The sequence below is a fragment of the Saccopteryx leptura genome, chromosome 2 (assembly GCF_036850995.1).
Source record: "Saccopteryx leptura isolate mSacLep1 chromosome 2, mSacLep1_pri_phased_curated, whole genome shotgun sequence".
Taxonomy (NCBI): Eukaryota; Metazoa; Chordata; class Mammalia; order Chiroptera; family Emballonuridae; genus Saccopteryx; species Saccopteryx leptura.
Window position 1 is genome coordinate 150,312,946 of NC_089504.1, and position 27,188 is coordinate 150,340,133.

The 27,188-nt window shown below is 40.3% G+C and overlaps 1 protein-coding gene across 11 annotated transcripts in view; it reads right to left on the reverse strand.

Annotated features, from left to right (window-relative positions):
* GRIP1 (glutamate receptor interacting protein 1) overlaps positions 1–27,188 on the reverse strand; it is a 718,500-nt gene that overhangs the window by 31,962 nt on the left and 659,350 nt on the right. For all 11 annotated transcript variants that reach the window (XM_066369047.1, XM_066369049.1, XM_066369051.1 and 8 more), the window contains 5 exons: positions 21,943–22,012; positions 20,162–20,307; positions 9,174–9,318; positions 5,996–6,135; positions 5,637–5,831 (listed from right to left, as the gene is read on the reverse strand). In XM_066369047.1, the coding sequence (XP_066225144.1) occupies positions 5,637–5,831; positions 5,996–6,135; positions 9,174–9,318; positions 20,162–20,307; positions 21,943–22,012 (696 nt within the window). The remainder of the gene's footprint in view (positions 1–5,636; positions 5,832–5,995; positions 6,136–9,173; positions 9,319–20,161; positions 20,308–21,942; positions 22,013–27,188) is intronic.

Genomic DNA, 27,188 nt, shown 5'->3' on the forward strand with positions numbered 1-27,188 from the left:
GTATCTTGTATTCATTCCTATGTCATTGTAGCATCATTTACACTAGCCAGGATATGGAAACAACCTACATGTCTGTCAGATAAATGGATAAAAATATGTGATATATATTATATGTGTATTATTATAAATAATACACATATTTATAATAATACACATATAATAAGGAAGAGATCCTGCTATTCAATATTTGCAACAACATGGATAAAACTGGAGGACATTATACACTATGTGAAATAAGCCAGAGAGAGAAAGACAAATAATGTATAGGATCACTTATGTGGAAACTGAAAAGAAGAGGAGGAGGAGGAGGAGGAATAATAAAAGGAGGAAGAGGAAGAGGAAGAAAAGAAAAAAGAAGAAGAAGAGGAAGAGGAGGAGGAGGAGAAAGAAGAAGAAGAAGAAGAAGAAGAAGAAGAACAACAACAACAACAACTTTTAGGAACAGAGATCACAAAGCAGTTAGTTGCCAGGGGCTGCAAATGGGAGAAATAGAGAGATGTTGGTCTAAGGATATAAATTTTCATTTATGAGTTAGTTCTGGGGATCTAATGTACAGCATGGTGACTATAGTTGAAGATGCTATTTTTTATATTTGAAATTTGCTATGAAAGTAATTCTTAAGCATTCTCACACACAAACATAAATGGTAACAATGTGAGGTGATGGATATGTCAATCAGCTCAATGACAGTAATCATTTCACAACATATATGCATGTAAAACCATTACATTGTGCACCTCAAATATATATAATTTTGTCGATTATACATCAATAAAGATGAAAAATTGAACTCAAAAGAGAGAAATATCTAAAGATGATGGTATAAGACCACTGTAACTACCTGAGTTGAGAGTCAAGAATTACAGACATCACAGGACCCTCACTGTACCAACAATTTGTAAGTCTCCCCTTGTATTGATTGACCTTTGCTGATGTGGGTGGAGTGCAGAGCGCATTCCTAGCAGTTGTGGATGATGCAATGCTGTGAGAATACTCCAGCTCCCAGAAGCCTCCTGGGCACACCCAGGAAGGAAGCTCACCCCCTATAAGGAAGTGACTTAGCACCAACCACGCAGCTCCCTGATCTTTTCAGCCATTGGCTATGAAGGACACGCTGTAACATCCTATTGGCTGAACCCATGTATATAAGCTAGCTTAATTCCTGAATAAAGTGGATCTGCATCACTGAACCTGGTCTCCAGAGTCGGGTCTTTGCGTCTCCATCGTCCTCACCCCCGGCAGGACTTGTCCACAGCTAAATCCAAGGAAAACAGGCCTTGGCCAGTAGGCTCAATGGTAGAGCATTGGCCCAGCTTATGGAAGTCCTGGGTTTGATTCCCAGTCAGGGCATGCAAAAGCAGCACCCATCTGCTTCTCCACTCTTATGCCTCTCCTTCCTCTCTGTCTCTCTCTTCCCCTCCCACAGCTAAGGCTCCATTGGAGCAAAGTTGGTCCCCACACTGAGGACAGCTCCATGGCCTCTGCCTCAGGAGCTAGAATGGCTCTGGTTGCAATGAAGCAACGCCCCAGATGGGCAGAGCATCACCTCCTGGGGGACATGCCTGATGGATCCCGGTTGGGCACATGTGGGAGTCTGACTGCCTCCCCGCTTCTAATTTCAGAAAAATACAAAAAATAAAAATAAAAAAATCCAAGGAAAACAATCATAAGGTTTTCTCAGAGTTAAGAGGAAGAATAAACAAGACCAGAGGGCCAAAGGATATGGTCCTGATAATGCAGGAGGACATGAATACAGAGAATGGGGACTGGAAGAAGCTGGCCCAGAGGCAGACTAGAAAAAGTTTGCATCTTAAAGCCACACTTGAGAATTGAGTCATCCCATTGTGACACTTCTTTGAACACATTCTATTCTTACTCTACCAACATTAATTACTCCATCCTTTCTCTCTTTCCATTAAACTAAGTAATACAAGTAATACTTTACACCATTGGCTAACTGGCCCTTTACCTGGGTAACCCCTTCCATGAGAACAAGGACCACTTCTCTTTTGTCTAAGATTGTCTGACCATTGCATACTGACCTTACATTGTGCCAGCCATTTATTTGCTGAATGAATGAACATGGCAGACTTGACATTTTGGACAATAGCAGAGAACAATAAGAAATGTGGTTGCACAGACTTTGGATTCTGGCTCAAGAATGAATCACGGAGGAGCAACATCCTACTGGGAAAGAGGCAACTACTGTGAACTTAAAGGTGCAGTAAGAACGTGCAAAGTCTTCCTGGGAGGGGGTAGACTCAGCTGAGAGGCTGGAGGGACAGGCCGGGAAGATAATCATCATCTCACAATATGATAATTAAAAGGAAAAAAAGTATGATTTATCATTTGTTTTTATTTTTTATTATTTTCATTTATTGATTTTGAGAGAGAGAAGAAGGAAGAGAGACAGAGGCAGAGGGAGAGAGAGAGAGACATTGATTTGTTGTTCCACTTATTCATGCATTCATTGGTTGTTTCTTCTATATGCCCTGACCAGGGATCAAACCTGCAACCTTGGTATATCAGGACGATGCTCTAACCAACTGAGCTACTAGGCCAAAGCCTCTGTGCCTTGCTTTTAAAAAGTTAACTTGCCTGACCAGGCAGTGGTGCAGTGGATAGAGCATCAGACTGGGATGCCGAGGACCCAGGTTCGAGACCCCAAGGTTGCCAGCTTGAGCATGGGTTCATCTGGTTTGAGCAAAAGCTCACCAGCCTGGACCCAAGGTCGCTGGCTCGAGCAAGGGGTTACTCTGTCTGCTGAAGGCCCGCGGTCAAGGCACATATGAGAAAGCACTCAATGAACAACTAAGGTGTTGCATACCGCAATGAGAAACTAATGATTGATGCTTCTCATCTCTCCGTTCCTGTCTGACTGTCTCTATCTATCCCTCTCTCTGACTCTCTGTCTCTGTAAAAAAAAAAAAGTTCACAAGCACACCTGGAAGGATCTGGTTTAACCCCATAAAACAAGAAAAGGAAAAAAAAACACCAGATTTTGAGTTCCTGGTAAACAGTAAGCTCAAAATGAGTGACAAGTTATGACTATCAGAATTGTGAAATTGAGAGAGGTTACACTGATAGGGTGTATAATCTTCAGTGATAAAGATGACAGGTTTAAATTGCTCTGGGCCGTATGACTTTCCTTTCTGAGTTCTACACTTTATAATTATAGAGTTAAATTTGAACATATTCAGAAGAGAGGCCCTCAAGGATGATAAAGATATTCAAAAGTAAGTTTTGAGAGGAACAGTTAGAGGAACTGGGACTATTTTGCTTGGAGAAGGAAAGACTTGCAAGAGGCATGCTAGCTGGCTTTGAGCCCCTCCAGGGTTGCCAAGTGGAAGAGGCATCAGTCTAGTTCTGAGTGACTTTGAGGGCAGAACTAGCACTAATAGGCAGGAGCTACAGGCAGACAGATTTCTGCTCAGTGAAACTGAGGACTCGGAGACAAAGTGACATTCCTGGAGAAGGGAGAGCTGGCCCAGCAGGTAGGGAGCCCTGTCTCTGGGGGTGCTCCAGCCAGGTGTTGTGATCCCGTGCAGTGAGGCTGGACACGGCACCATGGGCTGCACTGGATGTCAGACTAGCTGACTTCTAAAGTCTCTCCTAACACAAAAATCCTGTGATCCAGGAGCCTTTTGACTTCTGTGTTCATTATGAGAATCACTTGAGATAAATTTTGTGAGACTGCTTTGTAAACACTAAAGTGATTTACAAATATAAGGTATGGCTGCTATTTCCTCATCGTCTTGGAAGAGTCCAATTCTGCTCTGATTGACATTTTCTCTACTTATCTCTAATCTCTCTTTAACCGCATAAAGATTTCTAATTCACAAATGCCAAATTTAATGTTATTATGACTACTATCCTCTGTCTAGAATTTTATATTTTCAAAATGCTTCATAAATAATAAATGAGTCTTCACTTTCACTAATGAGGCAAAGGCGCTCTATTTAGTATGCTGATCATGGTCCTGATGCAAAGGGACAGGGTAGCTGAATAATTACTAACCACTTGATGGGGCAGAATTCATTAAGGTCAATAGCATCCTCACAAAAATCTGTCTCCACATTAATCAACAGTAAACAAACACATTAATAAATAAACTGAGTCTATGCTGCTACAATTTGACTTATGTTCTTTATCTAGAATGACCTCTGGTGGTCCATCAACACTCAGGCAAAGAGAATATCTATTACTGGTGTCACAGCTTACTTATAACAAGGTATTACAACTTAGAAAAATTAATTGCCAGATAAATAAAGTCCCAGTTCTATTTTGGGTGTCCAAAACATTTTGTCCACTAAACTCTACTATCATCTCTAACAAGAAATGACTTAACAGCATTGAAATATTTCTTTGTGTTTTTCTCCATGCTTCGGGAGATTTAACAGAGTGACACTGGCAAAGGCAAGCTGAGGGAAAAGAAAGCTAGGGGAAACAAGAAGAGAGCAAACTGGGTACAGGGTCTCCTCAGAAGTTTCAAAGCAGCCCTCACACCCAAACAAGTATTCTCTTTTTTTTTTTTTTTTTTTACAGAGACAGAGAGAGAGTCAGAGAGAGGTATAGATAGGGACAGACAGACAGGAATGGAGAGAGATGAGAAGCATCAATTATCAGTTTTTCATTGCGACACCTTAGTTGTTCATTGATTGCTTTCTCATATGTGCCTTGACTGCAGCCTTCAGCACACCGAGTAACCCCTTGCTCGAGCCAGCAACCTTGGGTCCAAGCTGGTGAGCTTTGCTCAAACCAGATGAGCCCACTCTCAAGCTGGTGACCTCGGGGTCTCAAACCTGGGTCCTCTGCATCCCAGTTCGACACTCTATCCACCTGGTCAGGCCAAACAGGTATTCTCAACACTGTTTATATATTTGATTCTCTGGCTGACTTCAATCCAGGCAGAAACTGGATTTGGAGGCTGAAACTTACACAAAGCAATAGAGAGAAAGTAAGCCTCAGAAAGGAGAAATACAAAAAATTTTTGACACACACTTCTCTTTTGATGCTATGTGCCATTGGGAAGGAAACAGATTTTTAAAAAAAGCTTTTAGTTTATACTCTGTTTCAGTCTAACACCTTCTGTGTTTATTTTCTGTTAATGAGGTTTAACTTTTAATGTAGGTTATTTTTGTTCACGTGAAGATGGTGTCTTAGAAGAGAAATCTGTTAAATACTTTTATGTATTATGATTACAACTTTCTAATAACGAGTATTCGGGGAAACTACAAATTGCTGTTGAAAGTCAGAAGGAGGCAGAATATACCAATCATTGGCTAATTTCTTATGCTCATTGTCAGCACCCCTAATTCACCTTTGCCAAAAAGGTTAGACAATGGGGCCTGTCTTCAATGAACCACTTTATGGCATGGCTACCCTATACTCTAGGGACAAGCTCCAGATTGAACACTTGAACCTCAGTAGGTCAAATGGGAGCCGCTAGTGCCTGATCAATCAATGTTCATGACCGATGAGCATTAAGAAGGAAGTGCAGGCCACTGCCATTCACAATGGTTACACTGAGGCAGACAAAAGAAAAATATATTCTTTTCTTGGAGCAGAGGGTGGATCTTTGAGAAACATGGGCTTCAATGATAATAGACCCTCTGTTCCTCGGGGCTAGGGCATACCTTGATTCCCATAGCTGGCATCAATTCCAGAGCCATCCCATAAGTCCACAGCGCTGTCCACACTGGGCACAGTAGAGGGGTACATGTCGGTGAGTTTGCCTGGCTTCTGTGCTGGGGAGGGGTCCTCCTCCACATCTCCCAGGTCACTCAAGTGGCTGGGAATGGGGAATTTCTTGGGACTTGATGCCAACTGAGCTTTAAAGACAGGACAGAAGTTTGAGTATCAGAATAAATTTCAATAAAATGACTCTCTGGCCGGAGAGTCATTTTCCTAGAAATACGCACAATAGACATTTGCACATTCTTTCTGGGAAGGAAATGCACTGGAAATTCTTAATTGGGGCTCTCAACCCACTCACCATCTGTTTGTTTCTTAATTTTCAAGGTGACAGTCTCTCCTGCCATCTGTAACAAATGGATGGCTTCACTCAGAGGCTTCCCTTTCAAGCTGCTGCTGTTGATGGCCAGGATCCGGTCTCCTATGTGGATTGCACCAGTTCTGGAACACAGAATAGTAACAGGACAGGTTGAAATGATCCCTGCATGCGCCTGAATGTAAATGCCTGGCCACACTTTATGTATTCCTAATAATAAAGACTTGGCAAGCGTCTCTAGAAGCCCCTTCTAGCTTTCTCCTGGGCAATGTTACAACTATATCTGTTGTGAACTACTTTTTAGTTTCAAATAAGATTAGATAAATTGTTTTAATTAATATTTAAAGTAGACCTGTGAACTTTTTAAATTCCAAGAAAGCTGAGTCATGGGTAACACTCTTAAAAATCCCAAAGAAACAAACAATGTTGGACAATAAATGTAGTGATGTTTAGCATGAGGCATTCCTTCTTTTGTACAGATTTAAAATGTTGAATATATAATAATTATTACCCCAGCTTATGGGAAGTGAGGTTCAGAAATTTGGGGACATACACCAGACCCTGGTGTGGCAGGGCCCCCTGCTTGTGATTCCAAGGACTGAAAAAGGCTGATCTCAGCAATCACTTACAGTCATGCACCTCATAACAATGAAAATATGTTTTGAGTAATGTGTTGTTATACAATTTTGTTGTCTTGCGAACATCATAGAGTATACTTACACAAACCGTAAAGCCTACCACACACTAGGCTATATGGTATATAAGCTATTGCTCCTAGGCTATCAGCCTGCACAGCACATTACTGTCCAAAACAACATGAAATCAAATCAAGCACAAGAGAAAATGATGCTATCAAGACACTCGGTAAACACGAGATATACGAGGCTGCTGCTGGCTTAATACATTTTTCTATAAGTAGAAACAGTATACTCTAAAATGACAATAGAAAGTATAGTATATCAAATACACAAACCAGTAATACAGTCATTAGTTATTATCTAGTATTATGTGCTGTGCATAACTGTATGTGCTGTACTTTCATGTGACTGGCAGCATAGTAGGTCTGTTTATACCAGCGTCACCAGAAACATGACTAACACCTTGTGATATCACATTTGGACAGCTATGATGTCATTAGGCATAGAAAATTTTCAGCTCTGTCATAATCTTACAGGACCATTGTCACATAGGTGGTGATAGTTATGTGGCACATGACTGTAGTGCTATGTTTGAATCCAACTCTGCCACCTACCAGCTGTGGGACCTCTCTGGGTGTCAGTTTCCTTATCACTACAATGGGGGTGATCATCTGACACAGGGAAGCCTTGAATATTAAATAAAAAAACAGATGTGAAGGGCCTAGCACACCATTTGAAATGTAACGTGGAAAAAGAAAATTAATTTATTGATCAATAGACAAATAAATCTTTGGCCTCTCCACTTTTCTTCCCATTCTTACCCAATTCTGAATTAGTAGATTGGAATTTGTAATTCTGATGTTCGGCATATCTAAATTTGGAAGCTCTGGGCAGAGAAAAAGTAGAATCATAGCAGGTCACGCAGAAATAGTACAAAAACTCAGATCTCTAGTCTGAAGGCTGCAGAGTGGGAATCCACATGCCCGCCTTCTGTGCACTGCTCACCACACACAGTGAGCGACGGAAGCAGCCCACTCACAGGGCTGCTTGTGACTGCGCGCTCTGACCATAGCCCGCTGCTGGGGCAGTGGTGGCTGTGCTGGGCTCCGATGTTACACTGTATCATGCAAGGTCTGGGGAGCAGCTTAACAAGTCCACCAATGTACCAACTATCAAAGAAATTTTTTTTCCTGAAAAAAAAAATTACTTCATTCTCTCACAAAGAATCTCCGGGTTATGAAAGACCTATGTTGTAAACCACAGGACAGGTGACCCTTAGCTTGCTAAAGATTATACCGTATTTCCCCATGTATTTATATAAGATGCACCTTAATTTTGGGCCTGAAATTTGAAAAAAAAAAGTATTACATAAAGTTATTGAACTCAAGTTTTATTCATCATAAAATTCATACAACTCCTCATCACTGTCAAAACTCCCATCCATTAGCTTGTCCTCCATCTGTGTCTGATGACGAATCACTGTCTTCAACAACGAGTGCAAAGACAAGCACGAAAAAGCGGGAAATGCAAATAAAAAACTACAACCACTGTAGAAAACGCACCCAGTTTTTAGACCCCAAATTTTTCAAAAAAAGGTGTGTCTTATTCATGGGGGGATATAGTATTTTAATCTTTTCTTGTTTTCGCCCTAACAGAGATAGATACCTAGGACAAGAAGACACCAGAAGAATACCATAGGATAGGTGCCTCTCCTAATACAGAATATAAAATTCCAACATGGTAACCCTGTTGAGTGGCCTCAGGGCCTTCATCTGACAGATGAAGCTGTTGGATGAAATGATTTCTAAGGTACCATGAAGCTCTGAAATTCTGCGATGCTATGTCTCCTGTTTTGCAGACTCTTGTCTTCAAGTGTCAGCATGAATGATGTGTGTGCGTTCCTGAGCTAGGTCACTGAAGTACCGACCTGGGTATGATGTCTGGAATATCCCCTCCGCAACTTGTGCCAGAAAGATGCAGTTTCACAGGGGGCTGGGTGTGCGCTAATGAAAACAAATAACTCAAGGAACAGGTGGACATTCCAAATTGCAGGATAGTATTAAGAGATTATACTTTGTTTCCTGAAATCTTTGAAAAAAGGAGCCTGTGCCATCCTCTCCCAAACACTCAGCAGCTGAGGCCAGTGCCTGTCAGGTAGTAGAGGCTCAGCAAACGTTTGCTGAATTGAGTTGGACAACCCTTTTAACCTCCCTGACCTTTAGCCTTCTTCGCTCAAAATGGACACAATATAAATCTACCTCTAGTCAACCGTGGTCAGTTTATACATTTCTAGAGATTAATATCCATGCTAAGCCCCTGGCCCCTTTCTCCGCCAGTAAGATGCCCCCTCAAAGTCAAGTCGGAGCAATGCCAGAGAGTTCCCATGCTCTAAAATCAATCTTTTGTGCAGTTTTGAAAAAAATCAACAGATAAACCAAGCACGAGAGAGGCGCATGCTTTATGTGCTGTGAGGAAGGAAACCCAACTCAAACACAGGTAATTGTAGCAATTCCTTCAAATTTTACCTTTCAGCTAATCCCCCTTTAGTGAGGCTTGAAATGATTATAGGATCAAATGGCTCTTCAGTTCCTGAAATTGTGATGCCAAGGGGCCCCCCGTAGCGCTTCAGCTCCACAGTGTAAATAATTGCTCCGGAACTTTCTTGCTCATCTGCAATAAATGCCAAAGAGTCATAATTGGTTTCTTTGGAAAAAGCCAAGTAATAAGACACATATATTCAGACATAAAATAAGAAATTCAGAACATTATCATCAGAGCATTATGTCTCAGGAAATAATTATTTTGAGAAGTAGCATTTCCTTTGTAGGATGTTACGTTTTAACAGGCAGGGAGTGGTTCACTGCCTAATGACTTCGATTTTAAGTCTGGGAGCGATCCGCTCCACTGGCACTGCAGGCCCTTTAGACTATGTCCACGCCGGCACAGTGCGTGCCCAGCACCTTGTGAGTGTGCCACCAATCCCCGTGGAATGAACGCGCGGCTGAGGAGGCATCTGGGTAGGAGAGGGTTGTGCAGTGACAAACAGGTCAGGCCACGCAATTCCTATTCAAGTTTTACAAGCAAGCTAACATTTGATATTAGCAAGGTCGATTTTACTCAGGGTTGGAGCAAAATATACATGGCTATGTGGGGCTTAGAGAAGTTGGCTTGGAAATCTAGAACCTCTTACATATCATTTCCACCGCTGGTGTCTTAAAATGTAGATCCTGTTGATGAATTCATGGATATTGAAACAGAGGTTTGAATAATTATCTCTCTTCTTGAGATTAAAAGCCATGTAAATCATGTTTCAGTAGCATATACCAGGCTGCCACACTGTCAGATTAATTTTCACCATTTAACATGGGCAGGAAGGAAGACTCTTGTGGAAGTGGTCTGCTTAAAGCATTGGTTAATTTCCACTATTTAACATGGGCAGGAAGGAAGACTCTTGCGGAAGTGGTCTGCTTAAAGCATTGGTTAATTTCCACTATTTAACATGGGCAGGAAGGAAGACTCTTGCGGAAGTGGTCTGCTTAAAGCATTGGTTAATTTTCACTATTTAACATGGGCAGGAAGGAAGACACTTGCAGAAGTGGTCTGCTTAAAGCATTTGGTCTGAAAGATGTCATGAAATTCTTTCCATATGGGTCGGTGTTTGGACTGCAAATATGAAGTCTCAGGGTCTTACTTGCTGACAGCATGCTTAAAGATGCTGAACATTTCTTGTTTTACTCCTTAGGCTGGGAGCTGTGAGCTGTGAATAGTAAAGGGGCTGTTTTACTTCTGTACCTAAGGATGCAGTGAAATGGTCCAGTAGCTACTTTAACAACGTAGCCAGCTTTACAGTCAGACTGTATCACAGTGAGGCATTAACACAGTCCCATTTCTGCAACGAGTAGCTGTTCATTTATGATAGGAAATCTTACAATAAGGAGGTCAAGAAAAGTTTGACTTAATTCAATTATCTGTGTGTGCAGTGAAGAATTACAAAGAATATGAAATGAAAGGTTTAGAGTCACATTGGAAGCAATGTGTCCTTTCCTGCCAGCACGCACTTCACTTCTAGCTTTGGGTGGGGATTTCTGGACTGTACCCATGGCCTCCACTTCCTCAGAGCTCTACTCCTAATAGGCTCCATGCATACAGAATTAAAGACCAAACCACACACTGTAGTGCTTGAATCAACACCTTAGTGTATAAAAATCTTCAATATTATATGCCATTTATATGAGCAGCTCAGATTCTTCTATATCAAGCCCTCGATAGCTGTCTGAGGGTTCACAAACTTCTTCCAGGTTTCTACTTAAACTCTGGCCCACAGGCCAGCGATAGTCTGCTAAAAGCTGCTCAGGGAAGCACCAGGACGCTGCCAATCAAAAACTGGAGATGGAGGTAAAAAGTCCACATTTTTCTATACTATGATATATGTCACTCTTCAGAGCTGGCTTTGACAAAAATAAATAAGGCATCATTGGGAATGTTATATGTGCTTTGCAGCCTATGCCACCAATATTCTGGATAAAAGTACTGGTGAGGCATTTGATGAGTCAATGCTGGCATCGTTACATATTGGTGACCACGGGGCTCCCCGCGTTCATTCAGTGTGGTGTGTGCTCCGGTGGAAAGACCCTGACGCTGCAGTGTTTTCCCAGAGGCAAGTGTGAGCACATTCTGTCAGCAGGAGCTGAGCATTCCGGATCTGGCCGTCAGCTCTTTATAAGAGTTGTGGGAAATGGCACCGGGAGCCCAGCTGCCCAGCACCCAGGAACCCGTGGAAGTTTCAGATGCAAACAACCACCCATGAGGGTTGAGCTTGGGTGTAGTCTCACTCCCTGGGAGAAGCGGCGGAACCTGTCTGTGTAGCTCAGTCTTCAGGCAGCCCAGGCTGAGTCTTCTGTGTTCTTTTTGAACAGTTCTGCTCCTTGCATCACAAGATGACAAAATAACACTAGCGTTGAAGTAAACAGGTTTAGGACAATTAGTTTCAGGCTACTTTATGTGGGGACCTTTTAATTAGTCTCTAAGGCTTCCCTATGGCTAGAAGCAGTTGTTAGAATACTCAAATTTAAATAGTGATGGAAATGCAAATCAAGGAAATGAAAAATGGCAGCATCTTGAAGGACACACTTGTGACGACATTGGGGTGGACACAGAAAGAAGTGATGCATATTTAAGTTATGATAGAATTGGAAGCTGACTTCTGATTTCTTCATCAAATAAGCTGCCAGAAACAAAATGGAGAAAGGGTAGATTTAACAGACATTACAACCGAAAGCAGTGAGTTGATTATTTTGGGTCCTAATTTGAACTATTTAAAAAAAATTTATCTATCTATCTATCTATCTATCTATCTATCTATCTATCTACCTATCTACCTACCTATCTATCTGAAAATCAGGCAAAATGGAAACATTAAGTGAATATTTAATGCTATTAAGAATTATTGCTAGTATTTTAAACTGATATTTAATTATATATTTTAGAAGTCTTAAATTAAGGTGGGAGTGCAGATAATGCAAGATTGATCATAAGTTAACAATTGTTAATGGTAGGTAATGTATGATTGTTCATTACACCATTTTTCTCTATTTTTAAATAATTTAAATATTTATAATAACATTAAAATTTTAAATGAGGCCCTGGCCGGTGGCTCAGTGGTAGAGCGTCGGCCTAGCGTGCAGGAGTCCCGGGTTCAATTCCCGGCCAGGGCACAAAGGAGAAGCGCCCATCTGCTTCTCCATCCCTCCCCTTCTCCTTCCTCTCTGTCTCTCTCTTCCCCTCCCACAGCCAAGGCTCCATTGGAGCAAGGTTGGCCCGGGCGCTGAGGATGGCTCTGTGGCCTTTGCCTCAGGTGCTAGAATGGCTCTGGTTGCAACAGAGCAATGCCCCAGATGGGCAGAGCATCGCCCCCTGGTGGGCATGCCAGGTGGATCCTGGTCGGGCACATGCGGGAGTCTGTCTGACTGCCTCCCAGTTTCCAACTTCAGAAAAATACAAAAAAAAAAAATTTAAATGAAATATTGTTTTATTAAATATTTTATTTCATAAATTTATAATAATAAATATTTAATTAACTACCATTTAATTTCATTTTTATTTATAGTAATAGATTTAATTTAATAATATTTAATTTAATAAAAACATGAATTCTCTCAGAAAACTCTATGTGGATGCCTTCAGTGAATAATTTAATTACTCGTTTGGCTTCCTTATTTTCACAGAGTGTGGGGGTGGCTGCCGGGACTCTGTCTCCTCCAGACCCTTTTGGCCCATTTGCCAACCAGGAAGGTCCCACCCAAGTATCCCGCCTGCCACCTGCTCCAGAGGGACGCCCCTCTCAGCTCAGCCCAGTTTTTCATAACAATGGCTTCCTCCAAATTTTTTTCACCACTAAGGATCTGTCGTTTGCCCCTCTCCCTCACATTTCTTTTCACCAGTGCTGCCAACATATAAAGCCTTTGCTTTACTTCCTAGAGGGTTGTAAAGGCAGAAATCCGAACCTGAACGTATTCCTGTCTTACCTGCAATTTTCATTGGTTCCTCAATTCCTTAAGAATAAATTAGAATGCCTTTCTTTGCATGAGCTGAGCTGTATCTCTGGGGCGGTCACGACACCCTGCCATTCCAAGAAGTGGTGGAATTCAAATAATTTAACAACCGGTTATCTGCCCTAATGACTGTTTTAACTATAAAAAAATGATATACCGAAAGGTAATTTATTATTTCACGTATTTAATACTTGAATAAGAACAATAAAAAAGGTACACAAAACTAGATTATGTTATAAGAGCTTCAAAATATTAATAAAAATATTAATGTAGCATACATTGTCTTCATTTCATCAATACTAAATGAAAGTTTCTAGGCTGAATTAATAAATGGCATAGGCTATGCAGATGAAATACAACTGGACAATGTGTATGACAAAACTGTTTGTCATGGGAAAGTTGTGAGCATTCTTTCACAGCTTCTGAAATGGGCGATAAGATAACCCTTGAAACCTATATTTCTATTGGTTCGCTGTGTCCTAGCTTCCTATTAGTTTCATCGTTCCAGGAACAACAGCACATTCTTAACATCTCGTAGGAATTTTGGGTGTAACAAAAAGCTGAAACAAATGACAGCTTGTCAACCCTGGTTGTCTGCCACTTTTTCTCTTTATATTATATGTTTGTTTACTGAAGTAACAAATGCAAGGGAATTAAAATGTAGTATTTCATCAGTGGTATATTAGATTTTATGAAATGAATAAATAGAGATTACAAGCATAGTTCCATTAAATTTTTTTTTACCTATGGATGGAACAAACATTACTACAGGCACTTAGAATACAGTATAGCACAGATGAACATTAAAAAAGAGTAAGGCATGTAAATTTGTGATTTCCACACTGGGCAGCTGCCCAGGTGCCCACCTTAGAGAGAACTCTGATTACAAGTGCCATTTTAACAACCAGTTCGCCAAACTCAACAAAAAATCAGGCATCAGTTCTGCCGAACTGGTGCAAACAGGCAGAATCCCACCATGGACTCCAATCCAATCTCCTAAAGTCTTCCTCACTGCAGTTTCTTTACACCCACTTTTCTTATATTAACCTGGCTCGTGGTACTCCCTGTGCACAAGCATTTTTCCTTCTCCTGGAGAATTTCTCTTGCAATTTTAAAACACGGCTCAGATCTTGTCTTTCAGGCTCCTCTTTCCTGGCTCCTCAGCTGGGCTAAGGCCTCTCCTACGAGATCCCACAGCTCCTGTGTATCCTTCTAGTGTTTCTCACCTTTTGAATTCTTGCCTCTGCCCCCCAACAAGAAGAAAAATTAAATTAAATTAAAATTCTTCCTGACGAGAGAAATACCAAGGAATACAACTCACTCAAGGCAGGCTGAGCTTTGGAGGGCCACTGATCGTTGGACAGCCGTAGCTGCCCCTCGCCATGTCGCGGCTCACTTTCTGCAGTCTCATTGTATTGCGGATTATTAAATTGTATATATCCAGTTTTGTACTGCAGGTGTTTTGCTGTATTGCGGGATTTTGTGGTATATAGGTATATATATATATATATTTATTATTTTAATTATTTTTGAGGTAAAATAAGCAAAATAAATGTGGGAAAGGTTAATAACAGTGTAGGAAAGGTTTATAAGGGTGGGGAGGGTTTATAAAGCCTTAAAATATATATAAATAATAAGATAAATATAAGGCCGTTACTTCGTGAATTTTTGCCTATTGCAAGGGGGTTCTGGAACCTAACCCTGTGATTTATGAGGGACCGCTGTACCTAAGATTCCCTACTCTCTGAGAACCAGTTTTCTCCTTGGTGGAGAAGGCAGGTTCTAGAATGTTCTTTTCACTAGAATATTTTAAATCTCTTTCCTTGTCTCCTCTATTAGAATAAGGTCACCTAGAAAACAAAGATTTCTATCTTCATATTCCCAGAGCCTCGAACTGTGTCTGGCTCCGAGGACAATTTGGTAGATGCCTGGACAAATGAGTGAAAGGATGAATGAATGGTAATGTCAGCAGGCAGTCACTGGCTTGAGGGAAGGGGTCTCTAAGAGAGCTCTGTGAGACATCCTGCCGGCCACTATAAAGGTCTAGTTTCTCTCTCCAAAGTGATGCAAACCCAATGTGGCTCATTCAAAGTGTGAAAATAAGACCTGGGCTTTTTCAATAGGATAAGAGATGAAAGGTCACAAGTGCATTGTTAACAGTTATTCTGCCCCCTGGGAAGCAGCCAACCTGGAACACCCTCCCTTCACAGCCTCAAGAGTGGCTGAGTCAGCTCCAGGCTGCACTTTCCATTCTGTCTGCCTTCTAGGGCTTTAGCTCAACTGGCCTGTGAAAGGCTCTGCCGCTTAGGAGCAGGTGGTAACTGCCAGCGAGGCTCAGGCCATGTGGGAGGTGGAAGCACTCCAAGACACTCTCTGCTTCAGGCTGCTCCAGCTTAGAAAGCAGCAACGGGGGTGTTTAACCAGAACAGAAACTTTCTGAAAGGGAAAAATGCAGGATCACCAGTAAGTCAGTAAGTTGCAAAATGAGCCTAACCAGATGTTAATGATATTATAAGCAGCTTTTATATCGCAACAGAGGGTTTACAACTATTAGTGAAAGACATGAAAGGGGGCTATCCTGCTTGTTTGCTCTGCTCCGTTCTAGTTAAGAAAATTAATGGGAACACGGAACAGATGCAAAACTGCAGCATTCGTCATTGGCCACGTTATTTGGGGGCTTCTTGAGTGCTGCCTGTTTAACGGAACGAGCACTCTCTGGCTCGAATCCATAACGGCAGCTGCTTCTGTGGCCAAATAGGAGGCTTGGATTTGAGTGCGAGCCTTTGGAATGCATAAATGTGCGGGTCAATCAGAGTTCATTTCAACTCAAAGTGATGGAATGCACTTCAGAGGATGGCTACATTTCTTGGAGGGGGTCAGGCCTGAGTAAATAAACCATCTAGAATAGCTTCCTTACTGTTGTGTGGTCTAAGCAGACCCTTAGAAACTATTATTTGAGACAGATTTGGAAGCCTCCATTTATCTCCTACAATTCCCTCAAATTTTCTACTGTTTTGCTTCTCAGATCACCAAACTCTCCTCTCTGCATACATCCAATCTAGATGCAATCAAGGCAGAACAATAGATTTCATTTCAAGAGGGTTATTTGCACCTTTGAGGACCCGGTGCTGGGTAACAGCCATTGTTTTGGAGCCTGGGACTCAGGCAAGAACAGGTTGGCTCTTAATCTCTGTTTCTGTGATAATGAAAGATAACAAAGGCTCCTGAACCAAACTGTAATATAAGGGAGGGAAACACCAGCAATCAAGTGCTCCACATCTGGCCATTGTAAAAGAAAGCTAAAATGGCTCTCACAACGCCCTGGAAATGACCGTTGATTGTTAGCTTTCACTGGGCCTTACTGGGTGCCTCACATCATTGCTGGGCACTACAGTTTATTACCCCCCTTTGATTTTAAAACCGCCAGGTGAAGTAGGCATTAAATGGACATGTATAGATGAGGAAACTGATGCTCAGGGAAGTTAATTTCCAAGTTTCCCAGCATATCAATGGTGAAGCCAGGCTAGTGTTCCTACTCATTGTGTTCTCCTGCTTCCCACTACCCTGGACTGGACTGGACTAGAAACAGAGTTGATTCACATATTCTCAAGTGTCTCATTAAATACTTTGGTAAAAGATTGCACCTGTGGTCACTGACCGACTACTATGGCCTTACTTCCCTGCTAACTGGTACTCCCCATTGGCTTCTGGGGTAAGTTCAAATGTCTTAACAAGGTTTAGAAGGACCTTAATGACCTGGCTTCAGTAGAACTTTCTACTCTCCGACTAGTGAGTCCTTATACATAGTATTTGTTCAGCTACACCTGCCAAGAAGATGTGCCATGCTCTCTGGATTCCTGCTTGGTCCATACTCTTCCTCTGATGAATTCTAACAAAATCTCTCGAATGATTTCAAGACCAGCGTTGTTGGAAGCATTCCTTGAGCTCTCCAGGCATTAATGGCTGCCTCCACATTCTCTTAACATTTTGTGCATACCCTTAGAACATTCATCATATTGTTAATTATTGATTTTCTTCTGTTTCTCTTACAAGGTGGTGACTGATTTAAGGGCAGGCAGGGAGTGTGTCCTTTTTAAATCAAGAATCGCAGTCCCTAGCATAGTACCTTTTACCTCATAGACACTAAAGAAATGCTGACTGCATGGCTGAATGAAAAACAAAGACTTAAACAAAGTTAGAGAATAGTTCTACTGCCTCCTTGGTAAGGTGCAAGGCAGAGCAATGCAACCAGCGAAGCTGGAAGACATGCTTAATAAGCATATCATCATTACCGTAATGTTAGGCATAGGGACTATAGGGGGAATGGTCTAAAAGGGGAAAACTGAGCCACAGGAAAGCAACAACTGAAGAAAAGCAACAACTGAAAGTAGGCTATGGCTCTTCAAATGCTCAGTTGTTCCTGGAACGTCTCCCAGTGTGTCTGCTCAGCCTGGCTTTGGAACTGGAGCATCTCCAAGCATGAGCTCCAAATATATTCACCTCTGGCTCGGCTTTTTCACTCTGCGTAAGGTAGCTGAGGTCTGTCTGCTTAGCTCGGCAAACCATGCAAAATGGGGTTCTCCACAGGGCTTTGCCTACTCTTTAGGACAGAACCCACAGGGATGCTGGAGGCTTTATCTCTTTTTTGAAAGAAATCCCCAAAAGAAAGTGCAACCAAAGCATGCCTGTAAGGAGAGGAATGTAAATGTTGGCATAGCAAATCAGTTGCTTGGGAAATAACAATGAGCAGAAACCTATGCATATTTTAAAATGTTGGTTATATATTTGGACATAATCATTCTTACCAGCTGTACAGTTGGATGTAATTGCCAATTTGTTTTGACTTTGAATAGGAATTGTAAACACATTGCCTAACATAACCATGAACTCTAGCTCTGGAATGTTTGACTATAGGCAATTCCAGATCTTGGACAATAACTCATTATTGGTTTGGATGAAATTATTGCTCACAAAAGTTAGGGGATATTTTTCACTTCATATTCATTTTGAAATATCCCCTGATTTTTGTGAGCAGTATATAAACTGTAGAAGCTCTCTTAACCAAGCTCCAATTAACCAATTTACTGGATTAATTGTGGCTCTCTATCCTCTGTAAAATGAATTGAACAATGTCATGAAATGCTCTAGATGAATAGGTTTCTCCCTCTAGGACCCCTGTGTAGTATACGTCTACTGCTGCTCTTTAGTTGTAAGCTTAAACATTTACAGCCAATTAAATTTATTCCCAGGCCCGTTTTATCTGTTTTACTTGTTATTGTAACCATGTAATTTAATGATTCTTATATAACCTATGAAATATGAATATAGTGGTTCTATGAAAATAAAATCCAATGCTTTGGAAAGATTCAATAAGGGGGTTTATTAAGCAAACACCTACTATTAATTATTGAGTAAAAACTGAAAAACATTGGGGAAAATAAACATCTAGATGGAGTAAGCTTATAATTGCATTAAAATTTTAAATTTTTTACTAAATTAAAACAGTAACAACAATAACAAAACCCTACAAGTAGAAATCACAAACTGTATATTGTGGGTATGGTTTAGGCAAACAAAGAGACTTGTAACTATAATCACCAGAATATCATATGAAAGGTCTTGTTTTTACCCATAAGACTGACAAAATTTTAAATTAAACATTTATATTATGGATATAAATACTTCTACAATACCCCACATTAGCTAACTCTTTCAATTAATGGACTTTTCCCAATTAGCTCTAGATTCTTATCATAACCAGATAGAAGGGTTTCTACTGCAGGGCTACTCAGAGTGTGGTCCTAGGACCAGAGTGGCATCGCAAAGGAGACTGTTAGAAATGCAGAATCCCGGGCCCCATTTGGGAGCAGTGCCTAAGAACTGTCTTTTATTTTTTTAATAACTTTTTATTTTTCATTTACAGTTGACATACAATATTATATTAGTTTCAGTTGTACAACATAGTGATTAGACATTCATATATCTTAAAGAAGTGATCACTCTGGTAATTCTAGTACCCATCTGACACCATTCATAGTTACTATAACATTATTGACCATATTCCCTGTGCTGTACTTCTCATTTTACATCCCCGATGTAAGTATTCTGTTACTACCAATTTGTACTTCTTACTCCTTTCCCCTTTTCCACCATCCCCCAACCTCCCTCTCATCTGATAAACATCTAAATATTCTCTATATGTATGAGTGTGTTTCTGTCTTGTTGGTTTTACAAACTCTCCAGATGATTATGAGGCCCATGAAACTTTGAGAAGCACTTCTCCAATGGCTTCACACATTGCTGGAGGCACTAAAAATGGATACATAACCCTTTTCGAAAAAAACATGTTACAAGACTCTGTAGGAACCACAAGTTTTCCATTTCAGTGTGACTCAGCAACCTTACTTCTAGGAATACTTCCTAAAAGAGGAAGAGTTGAATAAAGATATCTATGCATAAAGATATCCATGATCATACTATTCACAATAATAAACAATTAAAAGCAATCCAAGTCAGAAGAAAAGAATGGTAAATAAATTAAGGCAGTAAATAAAAATGATAGATCTTAACGGTTTGTAAAATGGCAATGTGTTTATAAAATTAAAAATGTAACATGCAATATGGTTATAATTATGTAATATAACCATGAACTTTAAAATGACTTCTTCCATTGTATTAGGGTGGTATTGAGTGATAATTTAGTTTTCATCTTTAAAGATTATTTAAATACAGTTGTAATAATGGTTATAAAATGACAATATCTTAATTACAGCATTTAAAAGCACGATTACTTAAAATTGCTACTACACTCTCAACGCACAATTTAAAGACCTTTTTAACTACGTAAAACTCTGCTGTAATGTCACTAGCCAGCTGGTGTATGTAAAACATCGAGATCTAATATCTTTTATGACAGATGGGTAGTTAAAGAAATCAGTGTTAACTAAGGAGGCCATCAGTACCTGAATTATCTTCATCTTTGCGGATTTTGAGCTTCACCAGGTCTTCACACTGCTGGAGGATCTGAACTGCATCTTCCATGGAACAGTTGTCCAGCCGAATGTTATCTATTGCAAGCAATTTATCCCCAAGTTCCAGGGTTCCAGTTCTGTTAGTAAGTGCATAGTGGCATATGAGTGATGATGAACACTTAACCAGGCCATTTAAGAGGCGTTAAGCATAATGGAGCATTATGGTAGCCTTTAAAGGAAAAGAGGTTCAACTGTTTTTAAATAGATTTTTATTGACAACTCCCCTTTTTTTCCAGTCTTAGTTTGGATGGCTGCCATGACATTACACTGCAGAGTATTCAAAACCGTTTTGTCATACGCAGTCTTCTATTAGACCAGGACATTCACTCAGGAATTCTAAGCTTCCTGGGAAGGGAGGTAAAGTTGGGTGCACAGCCAGGTTTCCTTATGATTTCCCACATTGTTGTGCCACTTTTGATCCTAGGCTGTCTAGATTCCAGGAGAGGGTTGAGGGAGCGAGGGAAGTCAAGGTGGGATGGACTTAGTGGAGGTCTGAGACCTGGCACCTCTGCCATTTCCACCTGCACAGGGAAACTCACTGTGGCTGCAGGAGGGAGCAAAGGTGAACCTGATGCTACCTACCTGGGGTGTGGCCACTGGGAGTCTAGTTCTAGCTGTGGACCAATGAAAGTCTATTGCAAGTTTTGAAGGTCTACCACGAAATGAGAAAGCAAATATAAAAGTATATGTGTTTAAGTGTACATATATGTATACACATATATTTGTAAATAAGGCTATGTATTGAAAAGAACTATCCTTTATGCCTCATGTCTGTGACAGAGATTCCTAATTGCTTCTCAATATCCATTCTTTCCTTCCTTCTTTGGGATCACCCCCTAGAGATGCACACCCTGACTCTCTTGGTACCACCCCCACTTGCCTTCTGTGGCTAGAAAACTGCAGTGCTGAGCAAGCTGGCGCGATGGCAGAGCTGTCTTCCCAGCCCTGCACTGCCTGCCCAGCTCCCAACTGCTACATGAGAGCAAGTGCTGTCCTGTTTATCCACTCCGTCTGTGGGTCTCTTTGTCACAGCTGAGCCTATACCTATAGACCTAAACTCACACACTATCCTTACTACTTTTTGAGTGTTAAAATGTTTCTCTAATGAAATAACTACAATAATAGGTTTTTAAAAAGTCCTTAAGTGGAAAATAAAAAAAAAAGTTACCAGCCTTATGCTAGTATTCCCAAATCATTTAAAAAATATTTTGATCTATGAAACCGAAAGTTTGAGATTTCCTGATTTTGATGGTATATGGACCAAATGGGAGATATAAACATTAAGGCTCAAGGATCTGGCCTGGCCAGGAAGAACATTCTAGCATCTAGCAAAGCTCTTACACAAGCTATTATCTCCACGGGCGGTGTTTATCGTAACTGAGGCCATTTTCAGGTTTTTAGTTGGAAAAGGAAAGATAGACAAGGTCAGTGAAAGAGCATATATTGGACTCATGAAAGACCTCAAAAAAGCATTTTCAGGCATATGCTTTCTGTACTGGGTACAGAAATAAGTTGACATGATGAGAGCTTTCTACAAAAGTACACTGACATTAGGAATGTCAAGTATGATTGATTAACGGTGGCTGCCTGGAAATTATTGAGACTACCACAATCCATTAGCAAGGTCTGCCTAGGCCCTAGGGTGTGCCAGGGACTGTTTCTGCTTTAATTAAGAAATGCCTTGGAATAAACCAGAAAAGCCATTTCCTTACCTGTGTGCCACGCTGCCTTTTTTGATATCTGAAATGACAAGGGGATCACCTGGTTTCCTACTGGATGGTGCTGCAATAATGAAGATGGGATAGTCACACCTTTAGATCCACGATTCATCTACTACTCTACATTTCCTATTTTATAACAACAGTTCGTGCAAATATAGTTTGTATGTAAAGCAGAGATGATCAACAAATTAGAAATGTGCACACGACATCTTCTTGATGTAAAAATGTTTCAAGTATTCATAAACTTAAAAACTAAAGCAAAGTCGCCAGACCAGGCGGTGGCGCAGTGGATAGAGCGTCGGACTGGGATGCCAAGGACCCAGGTTCGAGACCCCGAGGTTGCCAGCTTGAGCGTGGGCTCATCTGGTTTGAGCAAAAGCTCACCAGCTTGGACCCAAGGTCGGTGGCTCGAGCAAGGGGTTACTCGGTCTGCTGAAGGTCTAGTCAAGGCACATATGAGAAAGCAATCAATGAACAACTAAGGTGTCACAACGAAAAACTGATGATTGATGCTTGTCATCTCTCCGTTCCTATCTATCCCTCTCTCTGACTCTCTCTGTCTCTGTAAAACAAACAAACAAAAAACTAAAGCAAAGTCATATTACATTGTAATTGCAGAAAGCAACTGTGAATCTGTGAATCTCAAGAGAGGGAAGCAAAGGGTGGACACTTCAACACGAGACTATTAAAAGCCCCAGTGGTGCTCATGTGTGACTTGTTCTCCCATGCTTTCCTTTACTCCTTTCAAGGGAGGGAACACCATTGTTTATAGAAATGGACTGTATTACTCAAGTGTTGTGGGTGGGAAAGCGAATGAAAATCACTGATTTAAAATTCTTTTGTTTTTCCCAGATGGAAATCTTTTTCTAGATACACTATATAAATCTTTAAATTCTGTTTACAAATTCATACCTAGAATGTTCTAAAATGTTTTGTGACTATTTTATTTTATTGACAGCAGTAAATATTTGGTGCTACTTAATTATATTTTTATACATATTCATAATATAATAATGTACATATAACTATTATTCAGTTTATAGATAAAACTATTATCTGGCACAGTGGTCAATTTTGACCTTTATAAATTTTCTTAGGAATATGTCAATTTGATGAGAATAAAAATCAATTAGTGGCCCTGGCTGGTTGGCTCTGTGGTAGAGCATCGGCCCAGAGTGTGGAAGTCCTGGGTTTGATTCCCAGCCAGAGCACACAGGAGAAGCTTCCATCTGCTTATCCACCCTTCTCTATCTCCTTCCTCCCTCCCTCTCTCTCTCTCTCTCTTTCTCTTTCTCTCCACTGCAGCAAAAGTTGGCCCAGGCACTGAGGATGGCTCCACCTCAGGAGCTAGAATAGCTCTGGCCACAATAGAGCAATGCCCCAGATGGGCAGAGCATCACCCCCTGATGGGCATGCCATGTGGATCCCAGTCAGGCACATAGGGGAGTCTGTCTGACTGCCTCTCCACTTCTAACTTTGGGAAAATACAAAAAAAATCAATTAGTAATGTGTCTACTTAGAATTAATCTTGAAAATGAACTATAGTCTCAATAAGTACAAATATATCATCTTAATTTAAGATATGAGAAATATCATTTAATTTAGGCTGATACTTAAAATTAACCACACCAACATTTGTAAGAAAAAAAAATTGCTTCTAAAAGGAGATTATTTGCCAACCTAAGCCTGTAGTGATCATTAAAAGGCCCCTAAAGTAAAATTTTCTTATAAACAGTCTGATCACCCCATAATAATCATAGAACCATATCATAGTCCATAATCCCATCTGAATCCTGTTAAAATGTTTATGCACAAGAACAGATGGTTTAATATCTCAACACAACACAGAAAGAAAAAGCAATCACATATGCCAATACCTTACTGACTGTCTAAATTAGTTCACAAGAAATGTTAATGCATTTAATCATTATTCTTGGCTTCTAGTAAGGAATGTAAAATATTCTACTCACTGCAATTAATTCATAATTTATACCTCCACTCAATGATTTGAAATAACTCCTCCAGAGAAATATAAATATCTAGCATTTTTACTCATGTCATATTTCAGAACAGCAAATTGTTCTGGGCATGGGGCACAAATATAAAACCTTAGTTATTACCGGCAAGCACAACTTTTCTAGCATCAGTTAATGAATTTACACAATATTTTGCTAAGCAGAAGTTACCATCACAGAACATTCAATATTTCCCTGGGTTCAAAAAAATCCATGTTCCACTGAAATGATATGAAACTAAACAATAATAGAGACAAGAAAATACGCCACACCCATCTGTGTCATCTTTGTAACAGGAAAATTGTGACCTCTTGGACAAACACACAAATATTTGCAGAAAGGTTTGAAACTTCTTATGGTTTAGAGACAAGTATGGTGGCCATTCTCATATTTTTCAGATCCTTCTCTTTCTCCATTAACGGGGTCCATACCTGAGGTTTGAAAGGTTTATCAGGGTGGATGCCCTTGGAGTGAAAAGTTGAACCCAGAAGTGGGTCCAAATCTCTATGAGCTCCTGACAAGTGTCATTATCATGCCTACGGGGCACGCTGAATGTGGCAATGCATGCTTTGGGCACGTGGTCGTGGTTTGTACACCCTGGCACCGTATTTTAACCACCCAATACCTGAGAAGAATTCACACACCAGCATGCTTTGCTTGGATTGTAGTGCTTTAAAAAATTACTTTCCAAAAAAAAAAAAATTACTTGCCAATATATCAGAATTGTAGACTCCATATAAATGTATAGCTTCTTTTAAAAAATTAGAGAAGCAATATGGCATAGCAGTTGGAACGGTTGGGTTTAAAATCTCAGCCCGACCACTTGTTAGCCATTGTGCTTGAGCACCTAGTCTTTAGGCATCTTGGTTTTCTTGTGGGCAAAATGGTGATGAAGATAATAATAGTGTTTACCTCATAAATTTTTTGTTGTAAGGTTGTTTTTACACGTAAAGTGATTGGACCAGCGCATGTAGAATGCACTATATAGTGTTTCTTGTTATGATTATTCAACCACATCAACCTCACTTTTCTACTCTCCCATTTAGATGGAGCCTTCCGTCTCCCTTATGTTCTTTTTCTAAATTAAAATTTTTTTTCAATTATAGTTGACATTCAATATTATTTTGTATTAGTTGCAGGTTCATAGCATAGAGGTTAGATAATCAGATCTTTAAAAAGTGTTCCCTTCAATATTTCCAGTATCCATCTGACACCACTTAGTTACTACAATATTATTCACTACATACCCTGTGCTGTAGTTTGCATCCCCATGAGTGTTTTGTAACTACTCATCTGTACTTCTTAATCCCTTCACCCTTTTTGCCCAGTCCCCCAAAACCCTTCCCCTCTGTCAACCATCACTTTGCCACAGTTCGCATTGGAAGGATCTCACTCGTTAACTTGCCTCACTCCAGAGGGCTTCAAAGTGAGGGCTTCTTACTTTGAGTGAGAATACCCTAGCACTCACTCAGTGTTTTGAATTTGACTGGAATTTAGCAGAGAACCACTCCTTTAACACACATTTATTGAACACCAGCTATGAGCTAGGCACTTCTGCTCTGGGCACTGTCTATGAAATCCCAGAGAAGATGGATAAAAGGGAGAGGCTTGGCTATTTAGGCAAGAAACAGTTTTCTCTCTCTTCTGAGAAGGCCATACAAGCATGTCATATGGGAAAGAGGTTACACTACATGGGTCAAGAGTGTGGCTTGAAAAACAAAGGCAATAAAAGTTATTAAGTTCTGAAAAACAAATAAAAAACAATGATAACTTTTTGAAATCTTGGTATAAATTGTGTCAACATACAGAACTAAAATGCTCACTAAAGAGGAAGAGCAATGATGCAAAATTCCATGTTATATGATAAATATAAAATTAAAAATACTACCTTCTCCCTACTCATAGCTTATAAAATAATTTTAATTCATATCCACTTGTATCTCCACTGTCAGTTATTTTGGTTGTTACTAGAGATGTATGTTTTGAGTCATCTACAAGCTTTTTCATAACTCAAGTCTTTTACAGCTTCTTTGCAATTCAGCGAGACGACATCACTGGAAATTTCATCCCAAATCACAAGTACCCTTTGTGTAACATTCCACATTTTTCATGCTGCCTGTAAGTATACATTCTTGATCTTCATGAGAAAACTATATACTTTATTATATTTAAAATTTTATTTTTTATTTATACAGAAATTATACATGCATACAATTTAAAGAGTTAAAAGTTTTATAAGACCATCCCTTATTTCTTGCTTATTCAGATGCACCTTTGGCTGCTTCTATATTGCTAAATAACATACAACTATTACTAATTTTTCAATCTTAGTTATTTACTTTCTATTATGACCGATGAGGAGTTATCTCTCCCACCTCTATACCACCACTATATTCATGTATGTTTCTTGTCATTCCCCCCACCCTCATTATACCAATATAGATTGTGTGTGTGTGTGTGTGTGTGTGTGTGTGTGTATTTTTCTGAAGTGAGAAACGGGGAGGCAGAGAGACAGACTCCCACATGCGCCCGACCAGGATCCACCCGGCATGCCCACTAGAGGGCAATGCTCTGCCCACCTGGGCTGTTGCTCTGTTGCAACCAGAGCCATTCTAGCGCCTGAAGCAGAGGCCATGGAGCCATCCTCAGCACCTGGGTCAACTTTGCTCCAATGGAGCCTTGGCTGTGGGAGGGGAAGAGAGAGATAGAAAGGAGAGCGGGGAGGGGTGGAGAAGCAGATGGGGGCTTTTCCTGTGTGCCCTAGCCAGAAATTGAACCCGGGACTTCCACACGTTGGGCTGACGCTCTACCACTGAGCCAACCAGCCAGGGCTCCAATATAATTTTGTCTTCAATTTTCGTAAGATCAATATTTGGTATTTATCCTAGCATGACTTATGTAAATAGTATTCACAGGTTGGTCATCATAGTCAGTTATGATTTCTGCTTTTTCTGCAGGATATATCTTTGCAGTAGTCTGTATGTCTTGATGTCTTTGTTTGCTAAGTTTTCTTGTGATTATCTTGAATTCAAGTCCTCAGATTTGCTAGGTTACATAAATCTCCTCTCTATATATTAAATCATATCAGGTATTCTACAAGAAATTTACAGTCTGTGTGGACTGTTTGCTTTCTAGGGTTGCTATATCTTGGGAACTCCCTTCCCACAGACCCTGGGAAACCAGAGGTTTTCTTTATTTCTTTTAAAGCAATTAAGTAAGACT